Genomic DNA, 15,775 nt, shown 5'->3' on the forward strand with positions numbered 1-15,775 from the left:
CCCATCTTTGAATCCACCACTCATTTCACAGGGGGCTCCCTCACTTGGGCAGTGGAACCCCTTAAAGAATTGCTACAACTGGCCATTTTGGGTTCACTTCAAAACAGCTTCAATGATTTTCTAAAGACCAAATTCCATGTTGTTAAGGATCCTTAGTCGGGCACCTCCAGGGGGACATGTTGAGGGACCGGCCAGGATAACCCAAAGCAACTTTATTTTCCCTGGAAGCTCAGAAAGACTGCCACCTGGGGCAGCATGGATCCTTTCTCTGTACCTTCATCAGAAGGAGGTAGGGAGGAGGGGAGAGGAGAGATGGGAGTCACCATGGAAAGAGGAAGAAGGGAGGGAGAGATAAAGAGAGGTGGGGAGAGATGGTGTAGTGGGGAAGGAGAGGGAAAGGGAGACGGAAAAAGAAGCCGAAATGAGAGCCATAAGACAGAGGAAGGGATCAGTGCCAGGTGGTGGGGGCTGAGGTGGGGCAGGGATATCCCATGAGGTCATCCAGGCCACTCTGCTCTTGATGGTCTGTCATAGCCCGAGTTCATGGCTTCCTGCCACTGTAATGGGCTCAGAGCTGGCTTAGCGCTGGAATGTAAGTGGCTGTGGCTTGCAGCCTCCCTGCTGGCTGAGCGACAAAAGCTGCTGACAAATCTGCTGGAATATCTGAGTTTTTCCAACATGGAAAGGAAAACACATACACACCACACACACACACACACACACACACACACATCAGTCTTATCATAAGCTTGGCAGAGTGGCTTAGAACGGAAAAATTCCATAATTGAGATGAGGTGGAGGAGGCTCCAGTAAACTGGTGGGAAGCAAGCCCTGCCCACCCCATCCTTCACAGTGACACCTTTCTAGGAGCCCCTTCCCCGATCAGCCCTTCTTGTTCCCAAATTCTGTCAAGGACTTAGAAGATTTCCTTGGGAGCTCTGGTGTTTGGTGACATACCGCAAATCCATCCCCTGGAGCTAAGGATAGTGCTCCATCAGCCCTCATCCTGGCCAGTTAGAAGCACCTAGAAGCAGCATACCCACCTGAGTGACCAGCATCTTGGAGGATGTACAAGAATCTCAAATGGAACTCCCAACCTCACTCCCACTTCCACTCAGCCCAGCAGGTTTTCAGTTACCTTCCATTCTCCGCAGACCAAACAATGCCTTCATTCACACCCCTGAGCACAGGAGCCATGGTTTAGAGGGATGCTAAGAGATATGTCCTAGTCCTGAGCCTACAGCTAAATGTATTTCATTAAACATGGAAGGAGCCCCTTTCGTTTTTCAGCACACAGAGGGAAAGACCAAGATCTAAGCAAGGGATATAAAAATGTTAAAGTGTCAGTGCACCTCACATTAGGACCACGTGCATGTCAGAGACACAGAGACTCATGCAGCCTAGAAGAAGGAGAGATGAATTCAATCTGGGTGACTCTGGGAAGGCTCTATACAGAATCTGGAATTTGGACCAGATCTGGAAAGAAGAGCAGGATTTCAACAAGGAGAGAAAACTGGGGAAAGATGTTTGCTGATCTTTGCATTGTACCTACAAAGCCAGATCAGAGATTGGCTGCCTCTCTTCCCACAGCAGCTGGGCAGTGCAAAGGCAAATTTATGCATCTGAGCAGATTAGAGTCCAGACTATGACACCTGATCAGTCAGTCTCATGACATCTGGAGCTCCAGTTTCTCATCTGTAAAGAGCAATGCCAGCCATTTTACATTTTACAAGGGACTTTCAGACACATTTTAATTCTCTAAAACATTGTCACCATTTCAGCTTGTGGTATCTAGTGATACCAGGTATTACCCCTCATCAGTGACACTCATTTCTTTGAGAGGCTGAGCTCTATAGAAGTTCGAGAAGAGAAGGAGGAAGGGGGAAAGAAATAGCCTCTTCCCTGAAATGTCATGGAGGAGGTCACACAATTTTAACTATCTACTGCTGTGGCCCCATTTCCCCAGTGTGGCCTGGGAGCCATCTTACAAAACACAAGCTAATAGCCAGGCATGCTGAATCAGAAAGTCACATGACTTCTGGAGCCCCAGTTTCTCATCTGTAAAAGAGCAATGCCAGCCATTTCACATTTTACAAGGGATTTGTATTTACAATGCATTCTGAGGATGCATCCATTGAACAAACTCAGGGGTGGGAAAGTTTGGGAGCTCTGTGCCTGCTGTTCCTGCAGCCTGGGACACTCTCGTGCAGACTGACAAAAGGCTTACTTCATTCAACCCTGTGTGTAACTGTGCCTCAGAAAGGTCTACCTAACAGTAGAATGAATCAGACATAACTTTCCTGTGTTCATATATGAATACATGACCAGTGTAACTCCACATCATGCACAACCACAAGAATGGGAAGTTATACCCCACATATGTATGTCAAAATACACTCTACTGTCATGTATAACTAAAAAGAACAAATAAAAAAGAAAGAAAGAAAGGTCTAATGTAGCAGTCCTGGCATACCCTAGGCCCTTACTGGGCTTTGTCCTAGACACACATGTCACACCTACATTTGTTTGTCTGTCTGCTGTGCTCTCCTTCTAAAATGTAAGCTCCACGAACACGTCTGTTGCACTGTTGCACCATCAGTGCCAAAATGTCACCTGAAACTTAGTGGATGTTAGAGAATGACTTGCTAAATGAATGAAAGACTTTTCTCTTCCCTTGAAGATTGAGATTCCATTGATCAGTGGTACCTACTGCCAACTATTTCCAGTTCTTTCCCATTCTGGGCACTTGTGGGGGATTACACATCTTGCTTCTCTTATATAGGGCATTTAACTAGTTCAGTAAATTGTGAGGAATAAATACCCCAGAGTATTTATTTATTTAGTGGTGCTGGCGATTGAACCCAGGGGGTCACACATGCTAAGGAAGCACTCCATCACTGAGTTATACCCCAGCTCTTTTCAGTATTTTGAGAGATTCTCTTTTGAATTGCCCACACTAGCTTTGAACTTGTGATCCTCCTGCCTCATCTCCCAGGTAGCTGAGATTATAGGACTGAGTTATCTCTCCCACCAGTGACTGGCTAACTTTAAACTGCTAATGTGAGATCCTCCAGGTTCTCTTGATTGCCCTCTGGCACAGTGACATTAGATAGGAAGACTGTGCCATCAGCCTGGGTCCCAGAGTAACTCTAATGAGCACAATGTCCTGGTCAACCTGTACAGGGCATGGAGTATTAAGAAGCAGTCTCTGTTACTTAAGGCCCTGAGATTTGGGTTATAGGTTAGCTAGCTTTTCCTGCCGTATGCAATAATCCTAAGTAGACAGTTGTATAACTGTCAGCCTCCCCGATTTCTTTAAAAGCTTTGGGGATTTGGGGGCACCTTCAATACCCTCAAAGTCACCAAAAACAAAAGCTTCCCCTTTGGAAAGTCAGGCTGTGTTCTGCCCTTCCCTTTTCCTCCCTAACAGAGGGGCAGGAGGAGGGAGTTTGGGGGACAGTATTAAAACAATTCACCCAATAGGGAAGCCAACACGCTCTGGGACCACCTCTGCAGTGACTTCACACACTGACCATACACTCGAATTCGCTGTGGTAATTCTTCCCCTTGGTCAAAAGTAAAAGCAGCAAAACCCACTCTGCTGGGAGTGAGTCATCATCAGAAAAAAGGCAAGAGCTCTGAGCCAAGAGGATCTGCTAACGAGGAGAAAACTCCCAGTGGAGGTGTTTCAGCAGATGCCAGGGGCTTAGTCTTGGAACTGGATGACCAAAGGCAGGGCCAGAAAATTTTAATGTCCAGGCATTGGACATACCCCAGACAATATCCTGACCCTACCGGGGACTAAAATGGTTCAGGACTTCTTCCTGGTGAAGGACGAATGAGTTGCTACTGTGTGAATGTGTGTGTGTGTGTGTGTGTGTGTGTGTGTAGTAGGAGGGGAGGCTATTTCAGGGAAGAAGGGGACTGAGCTATAAAAGATAGCATCTGAGGAGGCAAGTCCCACGCAGGGTGCCTCCTATTGAGGTTGGGGGAGGCAGCCACCTCTTCTGACCTCGATTTCTTGGCTGAAAGAGATGAACCTTAAGATAAACTTAACAAACTGTGGATTGGCTGCATGAAGTTATATCTCCATTTTCATCTCTATTCCCATTCCAGAAGCCAAATGTGGGGCTCTGGCCCTACATCTCCTCCTCCATCCAGTGCTGAGAGCAGCCATTGACATGCCACCGAATCAGAGCTACAGCAGGAAGACAAACATTAAGCCTTCTGCACAGCTCATACAGCCGTGAAGTTTGCACGCCTGGTTGTTCCAGGCAGCCCGCAGGCTCCCATCCTCCAGAGCCTCTCCAGCCAGGAATCTGGGCTGGGTCTGGGGACCGGGAGTAGGGACGGAACAGAGATGGTGATCACTGGAAATTACTTCGTAAATGGTATTTTATCTTTCAGTGATGTACTCTTTGCCAGAATCCTGTTGCTTCTTGCCACACCAAACTCTTACCCAGAGCCCAGGCTGGGTCCATGCCCCGGGCCTCACTCAGTACACTACACTCCTGAAAGGGAGTGATCTTTGGACAAGTGTCAGAGCTTTGGAGATAGTTGGATAACAGAGAGTGGGTACAAAAATACCTACATACAATATAGGTTTCTGTAACAACCCTGAGAGACCTTCTTCTGTAAGCCAAAAAGTGGGAAAGATGGAAATAAGAGTCCATAAAGGCAAATGTACACAAACCACAGAAGGCATTCACGAATAGCCCCTTTTGTTTTTTTCCAGTCCTATTGCACTGGAAGTTTGCTAGTCCAGTGGGAAACAGAACAGAAAAGCCCATTTTCTTATTACCACCTTAGCCCTAGGGGTAAGAATGGTTCTCAAACTGGGTTCCTTGGAACAGCAACACCAACACAACTTGAGAACTTGCTAAAAATGTGCAAAAATCTCAAATCCCAGCCTCAGACAAACTGACTCAGAAACTCTGGGTGTGGAGCCCAGTAATCTGTGACTTAATAAAGCCCTCCAGGATATTGTGTTGCCTGCCAAAGTTTGAAAACCACTATTGTAGAGAAGATGTAGGCTCCCAGAGGGAAGAGGAAAGGTGGAGGAGGGATGGAGCCGAGGGGGCTGCTTGTGGCTCACACACCCCATCTCAGCTCCCCTGCTCTACAGCACCGTGGGGTGGTCTCTGGGTCATTCTTCCCATCTATCCAGAAACTACCTCATGTGGCAAGACCCAGAGGCCGGGAACCTGTCCTCTGCTACAAATTTGGGAGGAAGGGGACTCTACGATTACCACCAGAAAGAGGGAGAAGCTATGGAACAAAGCAGCCTGGGAAATTCTTGGCCATTGGACTCTAGAAATTTTAGGAATTACCTAAAAATTACTTTCAAGGGGAAAACAAAAAGCAGCAATGAGGATTCCCCTACTAGACACTAGGGGGAGACCCATCTCTGGCCTGGGAAAAACCAGGAAAGCCAGATCTAGAAGAATTTATTCTACAATCCTCTCTCTTTCTCTCCTTCCCTTTCCCTTTCCCCCCTTTGTCCCTCTCCCTCTCCCTCTGTTTCTCTGGTATTTAGATTAAGTCCAGGGTGGGGTGGGGGTCCGGGGAATTGGTTCCAGAACTTTCTACCCATACCAAAATCTGCTGATGCTCAAGTCCCTCATATAAAATGGCATAGTGTTCGCTTATAACCTATGCACACTCTCCCATAAACTTTAAATCATCCCTAGTTTGCTTGTAATACTTAATACAATGTAAATGTTACATAAATAGTTGTTACATTGTATTGTTTATGGAATGATGACAAGAAAAAAAAAGTGTATATATTCAGTACCCCCCCCCTTCTGAATATTTTCCATTGATTGTTGGTTTAAACCTGAATGCAGAGTCTTCTGATCAGTAGGGGACAGACTGTGTTTCCAAAGTCGGTTGCTGGCACTCTGCTAAATTAACCAAATCAAACCAGTGTTTCAAGAAGAAAGAGCTGAATCTTGAGTTAAAGCAGTGGAACTGGAAAGTACCACAACAGCATTTATCTATCTCCCCACTCTGAGCCCAACTTAGAGTTAACAAAACTGGGGTTAGAGAAGGCCTAGTCATTGCTAATCTCTGACAGGTCACATAGGCCCAAAGATCCAGGAGCCCCGGCTTCACCAGAATCCTGTTTCCTCACCCATGAATGGGGGGGGGATGTCTCCATGGACGAAGGCGCTGGTCAGAACCCCCTTCATAATTTTTGGGGACCCAGTGTGAACAGAAGATGCTCTGGCCCTTTGCTTAAAAATTAAGGCTTTTGAGATGACTATATCTGTAGAGCCTTAGACCAGGAATGGGCCCCTGAAGCAAGCCCTGATGCTGATAGAAAAAGGATCTCACAGGTGAACTGTCCGTACCAAGTACAAAGCTGAGGTATTTCCGCAGCTAAGGGGAGAGGAGGATTTGATTAGGAAGAAAAACTCCCCCAATCCATGGGGCGCGGGAGCGTTCTCATAACCCAGGGCCCAGGATCATCATAATCCCAGTCTTCCAGGAAACGGGAAAACTCTACCCGGTAGGGCTGTTAAGAGAGGGGAAATCCAACCAGAGTCAAAGTCTCACGCGGACGCCTGGAGGCAGCTTTCCGCGGTCAGCTTCGGAAATGTCCCGAGTGCTCGCTTCCCTCCGCGTCACGCGACTCGGCACTGCAAGCGGGACCTTCCCGACCCACGTCGGGCTCGGCTAGCAAGGGGGTGGCGGCAGCGGCGGGCCAAGGGATGAGCGAGCAAAGCAGCACAACCCTTTTGAAGGCATGGACACCTGGAGAGTGACAGAGGACACCCAGTCAGTGGATGTCCCACTGTCGGGTTAGACCCCATCCTCAGACAGTTCCAAAGCCCTTCCCTTGCAACCGGCCGTCTCACCGGGGCGTGCTGGGGAGCGGGAGGTGGACGGATCGGAGAGGGAGAGGCCGGGCTGAAGGCAGAGGGACCCCTACAGAAAAACGCGCCTTCTGAGTCGTGCTGCATAGAACCTTCCCTATGCAGCATCCTTCAGTGGACCCAGATGTCCACTCGGCTTCGTGAAGGCACCCCTAAATCCATCCTCGCTCAGTCCCGCCCGTTGCTGACCCTGCCCCTCGGTCCGTTGGTTGTTCCCTCGGGTGGCCCTTCCTGCTTCTCTGAAGTCTCCCCGCCTCCGCCCCGCCCTGTGGGCTGCGGTCCCTTTAAAGGCGCGCTGGTCTGGGGCCGCCCCTTCTCTCGGGGCTGGCTCGGGAGTCTAGCCGCCGCGGGAGCCGCCGCCGCCGCCACTAGCAAGGCATGGCCATGGCGTCCCCGGCCATCGGGCAGCGCCCCTACCCGCTACTCTTGGACCCCGAACCGCCGCGTTATCTGCAGAGCCTGAGCGGCCCGGAATCGCCGCCGCTGCCGCCGCCCCCCAGCCGCTCCTCGCGCCGCTGCGTCCCCGCGCCCCTCTCCACCGCGCCCGGGGCGCACGAGGGGCGCGGCGTCCGGAGGGCTGCCCGGGGAGACCCCGATCCTCAACCCCGGGCCTCCCGACCCGCTCGCCCTCTCCGGCCTGGTCTGCAGCAGAGACTGCGGAGGCGGCCTGGGGCGCCCCGGCCCCGCGACGTGCGGAGCATCTTCGAACAGCCGCAGGATCCCCGCGTCCCGGCGGAGCGAGGCGAGGGGCACAGCTTTGCCGAATTGGCGCTGCGGGGCGGCCCCGGTTGGTGTGACCTATGCGGAGGAGAGGTGCTGCGGCAGGCACTGCGCTGCGCCAGTGAGTGTCCGGGCAGGGCAGGGAGGGGCGCGGGAAGACCGCAGTCCAACGGCCAAGGACCATGAGGGGTAGGGGCAAGGAGAGAGGGGACATTGCCATCCTTGGCTCCAGAGGAGACCCGAACTTAAGGCCAGTAACCCCCGAGACTCTCAGCTCCTTATTTCCCTGCCTCTTATCCTTAGTGACTGCGCACTGCCCAGGAATGGTTGTGCGGTGTTTGACAAATACCTCTCTGCTGACAGGTGCGTTCCTGGGCCTCACCCCACCCCCAGCATGCACGCACACAGGCAAGCTTGCGGGTTGGGGTTGATGGCCGCCTGAAGGTCATCCCCTGGACCCTCTTGCTTTAGTTGTGAATTCTTGGAAGAGGGTTGTGAGACTGATATTGAAGTGACCATTTGACCTTTGCTTATTTGTGTTAATGGAAAAAATGGCTTGTTTGTCCGCCTAACGTACAAGCCCAGACCGCTCCAGGGGAACCTATTGGGACAGGGAGGAGACTTAGCTAAGCTTTGGATGGAAATAGGCTGTGAGATTGAAAAGAGCTTGAGGAAAGAGCTTGGGGTCAAGCTCTTTTGGTCAAGCAGGACCGGTACCCGCTTCTGTCTTCTACCCCTGGCCCCTCAAACCTTTGGACTCTGCTCCAGTATGTGGCTGTGCCCTGCCTCCTCCTCCTCCTGGGTTCCTCATCAGTCATCATGCTTCAAAAATGATCCAACTCCCAGCTGGGTCCCTTCTTCCCAGGCCCCTCTGGTTACCTCCCCAGCCGCACTGGTCTCAATCCTGACTAGAAAACACTGAGCACCCAGTGTAGAGATTTTCTAAGCAAATCTGCAGTCTTCGTGGGGCTTATTATTTCCCGTCCTACAGTAAGGTGTGTGTATTCCTTTAATAGGTGTCTTCCCTCCACCCCTGCATTTGCTATTGCCAGTTTGGCAGAGGATATCCAAAGCCGTGTGTTTATGTAGATATTTTAAATATCAGAAGCACAAAGCACAGACAGTGGCACAACCTGTAACCAGCATCTCTGGAAATGGATTGTGGTTTGCATCTTTCAGCGAAGGCCCTTCCCCCCATGACAGCAGCCCCACATCTCCCACCCCACTGCAGCCCTGGACAGCAGCGGTGGCTATGTGAGTCAGGAGAGCCCTACGTTGACTCTCCCTGCAGCCCACAGTGTGCCTCCTGCTGCAGCTGGCTGCCAGGAAGGAGAACTCAGACAGACTCTAAGCCAGGGTCAGGTGGAAGGGGACAATTGAAGGAGAAAGTGGGTGTTGTTCTTACATCACCAGATCTCACAGTTTAGGTGCCAATTAAAATGGAAAGAGCAACAGTTATAGATAGAGGTATGTGTCCTGTGGGGGAGGGGCTGCCACTTGGCCAATGCCTCTGACCTGACAATCCAATGCAACAGGAATATGTTGGTGACCTTTGTCCTCTGGAGGGTCCTGGGATACTTGACTGCATCTACTGACCTTATTATACACAGGAGAGAAGCAATATCCTCACTGTAATGGGTTTTATTGTCTGGAATCCCAAGAGATCTGCTTCATTGGCATTCTTGTTTGTATTTAGACTTTTGGGGACTACATCTATTGTTGAACATTTTGCACATAGTTTTATGATAATTTTTTGGTTTGGTAGTAAGTAGTGTATGTGTATGTGTGATACTCTATGGTTAAATGACGTTATCCTCACATCACCTTAGAATTGTTTGTTTCATTGGGTTAAGTCATAAGTGGACTAACCCAATAAGTTCGGCCATAAGTTTCTACTGTCATGAAGACCCTGTCCTTGGGTAGTACCTCTGCTGCTGTGTGTGATTTGGTAAAGTCTTCACTTTCTTGGGCTTCCATGGCCCCCTACATAGTTGGTTTGATTCCAACCAGAGATGTCTGAACACTAGAGAGGAAACAGACTGGAATCAAGGGGCTACAGAGAGGAGTCTCTCTTTGTTGTTATTAATATTTAACTAATCTTGAGCCTGTGACTGGCTGGGAAAAGTTGAGAAATGTTCTGATGTGCAAGTTTGGCTGGCAGGACAAACTCACTGAGCATCTTCTTTTAAGTTGGTCTAATTCCATAATGAGGTTGGTTGTTTTCATTTTGAAAAACCAGGATCAGGAAAAGGCTTTTTATTTGTTTATTTATTTTGGTACTGGGGATTGAACTCTAAGGGCTTTCACCACTGAGTGACATTTCTAGTCCTTTTTTTTAGTTTTGAGATAGAATCTCATTAAGTTGCTGAGTCCGGCCTTGAACTTATGATCCTCCTGTCTCAGCTTCCCAAATTACTGGGACTATAAGTGTGCACCACACCACACACCAGCATAGGAAGGACCTTTTAAAAGTCAACACTATGCAGTGATGAAGAACACAGGCTGTAACCAGAGTCCTGGGCTTGACTCCTGACTGCTGCTTGGTTTTTGTGTGACCTTGTGCATCTCTGTGTTCCGTTTCCCTGTTTAAAAGCATGGAGATCATGTTTTAGATCATGCTAATGTGAGAATTCATGGATTTATCTTGTATATGTAAAGTGCTTCAGATGGTGCATAGCAAAGGGCAATGGACATTTAATTCAATATGACTTGCTGTTATCCCCTCCCGTCCAACAGCCACAACAACTAGCCTGGGCTTGTGATACCTCCTGGGATCGCTTTTCTAAGGAGTGAGTGCAATTTTCAAACTCAACCTGTTTGCTGAGCTGCATCGGGAAATGAGTGCTGTAAGCATCCCGGAACATTCAGATGCTGAATGTCCTCTAGAAATGGCACTCCTGCCCAGTGTCTTCAGGAGGAGCCTGCTGTGGCAGAGGAGCATCCTTACAGAATGCCAGTGGCTGAGACACTTCTGTGCCCAGCTGAGGGTTTACAAAGCCATTGGCTCCTTGTCTGTGTGCCACCTGCACCCAGCAAAGCGCCAGGCATAGTTTCAATAAGTGGAAGTTGAAGGTGGTGACTTGTTTGTGCTATTAAAGCTCCGTGTTCTTGGAAACAAGCAGAAGGGCAGTGGGTATGTGAATGACATCTGTCTGCACAGGAGGCTGGCACTGGGTGGGAGCCATGTTGGCAAATGGGCTTTTTAATAAGGGGAGCTTTTAGAAAATTGTCTTTGCACCTTCTGTTTTCCTAACTTAAGCTCCCTCTACTTCAGGGTCTGTAACTGAGCTCTTGTTGGATTTGCAAACAAGAAAGTTCAGAGTTCATACCAGGATCCTTGTCCTAGGATCAAAGAAATCACATTTGTTAGATAGAGAGGGAAATCAGTGGACATTGGTGCACACACACACACACACACACACACACACCTTTCAGGTGCCCAAGGTAAATACAGAAGCCTCCAGGACACCAAAGGACCCTTTCCAAGATGTTTACAATGAAAACCTTCCAGCATTTCAGGAGAGAATGGACAATAGCAAATAACCTGCAAAACTCGCCAGCTGCCCTTTGGCTTTGTTCTCAGGGACTGTCCCTTAGGAATCATGGATCCTTAGTTTTGTAGAAGGCACATGAGATGATTTTATCTTTCATCTAAATTTTGGTGGATGTGTCAACCATCCTGGGCCAGGGAATCATCTGGCAGTTGGAGAATTTAAGTGCAGCTCACATGGCCCGGGAGACGTTTAGACATCCTTTGTACACTGCAGGTGACCACCGTGTGTCTTCTAGAGTCAGAGTCTCTCTCCAGAGGGGCGTTTTCAGAGCCATGATGTGTTAAAGGACTGGAATGATAGGGTTGAAAGGGGGCCCTGGGGCTCATCCTCCTGACCTCCCCCTCCGGTGATAGACTAATTATGGTGTGAGTAAGGTGTTTACCATGAGGCGCTCGGGAGGGGCTCAGTGTCTTTTCTTACTGAGTGTGGCTGGTATGGCATAGAGCTCCGTAAGAGCTTTCTAGTTCCTGTCACTGCATTAATGGCTGGGTTTAAGTAGGCTCTCTGCAGGACTGGAACCACCCATATGAGAGCCCACTGATCCTGCAGAACCATCCCTTGTTGGGGGTTCTTTGCAAAAAAGGTTACTGGGACATTGCTGTGGACTCTTCCTGCAGCAGAGAAAGGTCTTCATTGCAGACATCTTGGAAAGTGTCCTTTGGTGTCCTGGAGGCTTCTGTATTTACCCTGGGCACCTGAAAGCTTTTGTTAGGCACTCCCAGGAGTGTTGAAGTGTGCACTGGTGTTCTCATTGATTTAGACCCATGCTTGCCTTTGGAGGCTGGAAGACTGAGCACAGAAATGGTTGTTTTGTTGTTAAGGATGGTGGGAATCCCTCACCCCTATTCTCTCCCCTCGTCCTGGCTCTCATTAGGGTCTTCTTGGGACAGGTCCTATTGGAGGGTGTGTGTTAGGGGATAGGGAAAGGACATACATTGCTTTCCAGAGGCTTCTGAGCCCCTCACTCTGCACCCGCTGTTATTCCTCTCCTCCCTGCTTCCTGTCGTCTTAAAAGATGAAAGTGAAAGGATTAAGTGTGGGCTTAATTTCCCCCCCTATTCATCAGAGCATGAAATTTTCTGATTATGGAGTGTGAGGGGCTTGAATCACAGGTACAGTCAAAAATGATTAATGCCACTTGTCTGCCAGCCTAATTAGACTTGGTAATGAACGTGTGTGTTCGCCTGCTGATCCTGCAGAGTTATTAGGTGGGAGTGAATTGACATCTCCCCTCAGCACTGAGGGTTGGTTGGATCTGGGTTTCTCTAGTCTCCCCAAGTTTACTTTTAAATCAGCCTTTGCCAAGCCTGGAAGGTAGGCCAAGAGTGACAAGGAAAGACAGCCCCAGTCCAGCCCCAGGGGCCCTGCTGGATGGTGGAGAGAATTCATCCTGTCAGGGAGGGTGTGGGTCAGGCTGGAGCCAGGCCCAGCCAGGTCTGAGAAGGAGCACAGGAAGAATTCTTCGCATGTCAATAGTGCTTTTCTCTGAAGAGCCCAGATGTTTTCATGCCACTGAGTTCATTCTTAAAATAACTTCATGAGTATGGAGGAAGACGCTTCTGTTGAAATCTCACATTTGTTGAGAGGGAGTCACCTGTCCAGGACTTGCTAGGTGCAGCAGAGAGGCTAGTACCTCTCCTGTAGGCTAATTCCAACACACTTTGAAGGCTTTGGGGCCATCTCAGGCCCTTAAGCCATTTCCCTCTTTGGGGCCCTGTGCCCAGCACCCCTGTGTCAGACGCCACCCGGCATGGCCCAGCCATAATCGGGTCCCCACTCCTGCATCCCAAATGCTCTCCCACAGTGTTCTCTCTGGCTTCCCACACCCACCCTCACTCCTCCATTTCCCCATGGAGGGCAGCTGCCTGTCACGCTCGCCCAGCCCAAGGTATTATTAAGGCTAAGTGAGGAACCTGTAAACACGTCTCTGCCCTCATTAGAGGCCCTTCCTGTTTGCATTCCTGGGATGGCAAGGTGAGTATTTCCCAGAGGGTGAGTATTTGTGGGTGTGCAAAGCAGGTGAACACCCCCAGCCCCCAGCCATTCTGTTCCTGCAGTTCAGCCAGCACTGGCTCATGCAGCTCCTCTATCTGAGCTTGCAGATCCAGGTCTGTGCGTTTGCTGGATGCTCTTTGCTCTCAGCTTACCCTGGCCGGCCACCCACCCCTCCCTCAGGGCTCTGCTGCTGCTCTGCCCTGGTTGGGTCGGGAAGTGCTGGCGGCAGCCGATGCTGGGAAGATGGTTTTGCATTTAGTCACTTTGGGTTTTTTTTTCCAAAAGTTCTGGCAAGCTTCTCTTCACATGTTCCAGGCTGGAGCTCAGGGTTTGGAGAAGGCAGGGAGCCAGATTTGGGGCTTTGGGGAAAGAAGAAGGAGGCTGAAGCAATGATGTCAGACAGGGCAGAAGGCTTGGATCCCTGGGGGCACTGGGATAGTGGAATAAAATCAGCTCTGGGGCATGGCCATGGCTACCCTGCCCCAAAGGGCAAGACTTTCTTGCCTCAGACCCCCATGGGGAGGTGGAATTCCAGTCCTTTCTGAAACACCCACATACCATGCTGAGGAGACAGGACACCGACAGAGCCTGATAGACCTCAGGCTTCTCCATGGAGTGGTCATTGACTGAAGTGGTCAGCACATCTGTGCTGGACTTGTCCTAGCCTGCTAGTGGTTTTAGGAGTAGAAAAGGCCCCTTAGAGATGCACCCGTAGGGGACTCTCCAAAGTTTGGTTCCCTTTTTGCCCTTTAGAAAAGGAAGGAAGAAGTGCAGTGGAGTCCCTCCTGGCATTGTGGCATGTGCCCAGCCTCCTGGGGGAGAAGGACCCATCTTGGCTGAAGGGTCTGGTGACTCCCAGGAGCAGAAGTAGGCCCCAGATTTTCTTTAGGATTTTCCTACCTACACCTACTGCTCCAGGTCTATTTGAAGACTTCAGGGGGAACCTTGAGATAACATTGTGCTAAGGATTTACGAGAGGGTAGTGTTCAACATCCAGTCTGTTTAGTCCTATGTGTCACTGGGCAGACAGCTGGGTGACCAAGTGTGACACTCACCTGTAACCACAGAGGGCTGGGTCATGCTTACTCTTCAGTGGAGGGCCCATGTGCCACCTTCTGCCCCCTCCCCTGTTCCTTGAACAAACACATTTCCAGGGTGGGGACAGGTCTTACTGCAGTGGCCGTTGGCAGGGGCTGCTAGAAAATGAAAATAAAACTTGGATTGCATGGACCTTTAAGAAACCAGATGGCACGTTCATGAAGTCAGGCCCCAAAGGCCCATAAATCCTCTTATGTTTCGTTTCTATTGGATGCTAGATCTGGGAAAGAATTACCATTGAGTTTGTTCAAGATACAAGTTGATATTCTGTGAACCTGCTAAAATGGGAGTATTCAGGTGGAATAAGAAGAGTTGGAGCAGGATGTGGTGGCACATGCCTGTAATCCCAGCAGCTCAGGAGGCTGAGGCAGGGGGATTGCAAATTCAAAGCCAGCCTCAGCAATTTAGCAAGGTCCTCAACAACTTAGAGAGACCCTGTCCCAAAATAAAACATAAAAAGGGCTAGGGATGTGGCTCAGTGGTTGACCCACTGGGTTCAATCCCTGGCGAGAAAAAAAGAAGAATTGGGAATGGCCAAGAAATGGTGAGAGCAGATGGAACTTCTGTTGCACTGGCTGCTTCTGAAGCATTGTCACGTGCACTGTCTATGTTGAGCCCGGCAGTTCCCTAGTGAGGTAGGCAGGGCTGGCTTAATCGTGGCCATCTCCTAGATGTGGAAACACAGCATTCAGGGAAGTCAAGTGACTTTTCTCTAAGATGACCCAGATCATCAGTCTCAAAACCAACACCAGAATCCAACATAGCTGACATCATTGGTCACGGAAGCTAGTTGAGTTTTCTTATTCATCTGCCTTCCTTCTGCCAACAAATACCGAAATGTCCAAAGTAATAATAATAATAAAAAGAGGTACGGGGAAGAAAAGGAAGTGCCAAGGGGTTGTGATCCAGATGCAAGGCCACCAGCCAGTGCCTGGATAATTGAGAGTTGGCCGAATTTCAATATTCCGTGTTTAAGTGGATCTTCAGCATGCACAAATCATAAGATCTTCCAACAAAGGCTGAAGTTTTTCTAAATCCCAGGATAAAAGAAACAAGTGTCTTTGGTTCCCACCCTTCCCGTCCGTGTCAGGACAGTGCAGGCACTAGGCAGGGAGAGGCAGGTAGAATATCTTTCCTGTTCCCTGCCTCCTCCCTGCCATGACCCAGCTGTCGGAGTTCACGACATAGGACTAGCCAGGAACCGAAGGGAAATCAGCAGACTAGGGAAATCAGATTCTAGAAGGGACAGCTAGGGTGAGAAGGGTTAGCTTGGGACTGGAAAATGGACCTCTAGCTCTAATCCTAGGCAGTGTGTGTGGTGTGGCCCCGTGGGAAAGAGCAACTCTGCCTCTGTGTATTGCCCCAAGTCAGGTTCACAGTTGGGACAGGTACCATCGCCCACTTTCCTGGCTTACTTGAAGGAAGTCGTTTTTTTCCATCCAAGTTGAATGGAAGTTGGAGATTCGGTGGTTTCTGTTGAAGCAATTATTTCTTTTCTTCAACTGAGGAAAGTATTAAAAATCCAAAAGC

The 15,775-nt window shown here is 49.6% G+C and overlaps 1 protein-coding gene across 1 annotated transcript in view; it reads left to right on the plus strand.

Moving 5' to 3' along the window:
* The first annotated feature begins 7,207 nt into the window (after positions 1 to 7,207).
* The window catches only part of Rassf5 (Ras association domain family member 5), a 74,224-nt gene continuing 65,656 nt past the window's right edge, over positions 7,208 to 15,775 (plus strand). The window contains exon 1 of the mRNA XM_046452186.2: positions 7,208 to 7,719. Coding sequence (XP_046308142.1) covers positions 7,257 to 7,719 — 463 coding nt within the window. The 5' untranslated portion in view covers positions 7,208 to 7,256. The remainder of the gene's footprint in view (positions 7,720 to 15,775) is intronic.

The sequence above is a fragment of the Marmota monax genome, unplaced genomic scaffold, assembly GCF_021218885.2.
Source record: "Marmota monax isolate L192 unplaced genomic scaffold, Marmota_monax_Labrador192_F-V1.1 WCK01_AAM20220418_F8-fsc00105, whole genome shotgun sequence".
Taxonomy (NCBI): Eukaryota; Metazoa; Chordata; class Mammalia; order Rodentia; family Sciuridae; genus Marmota; species Marmota monax.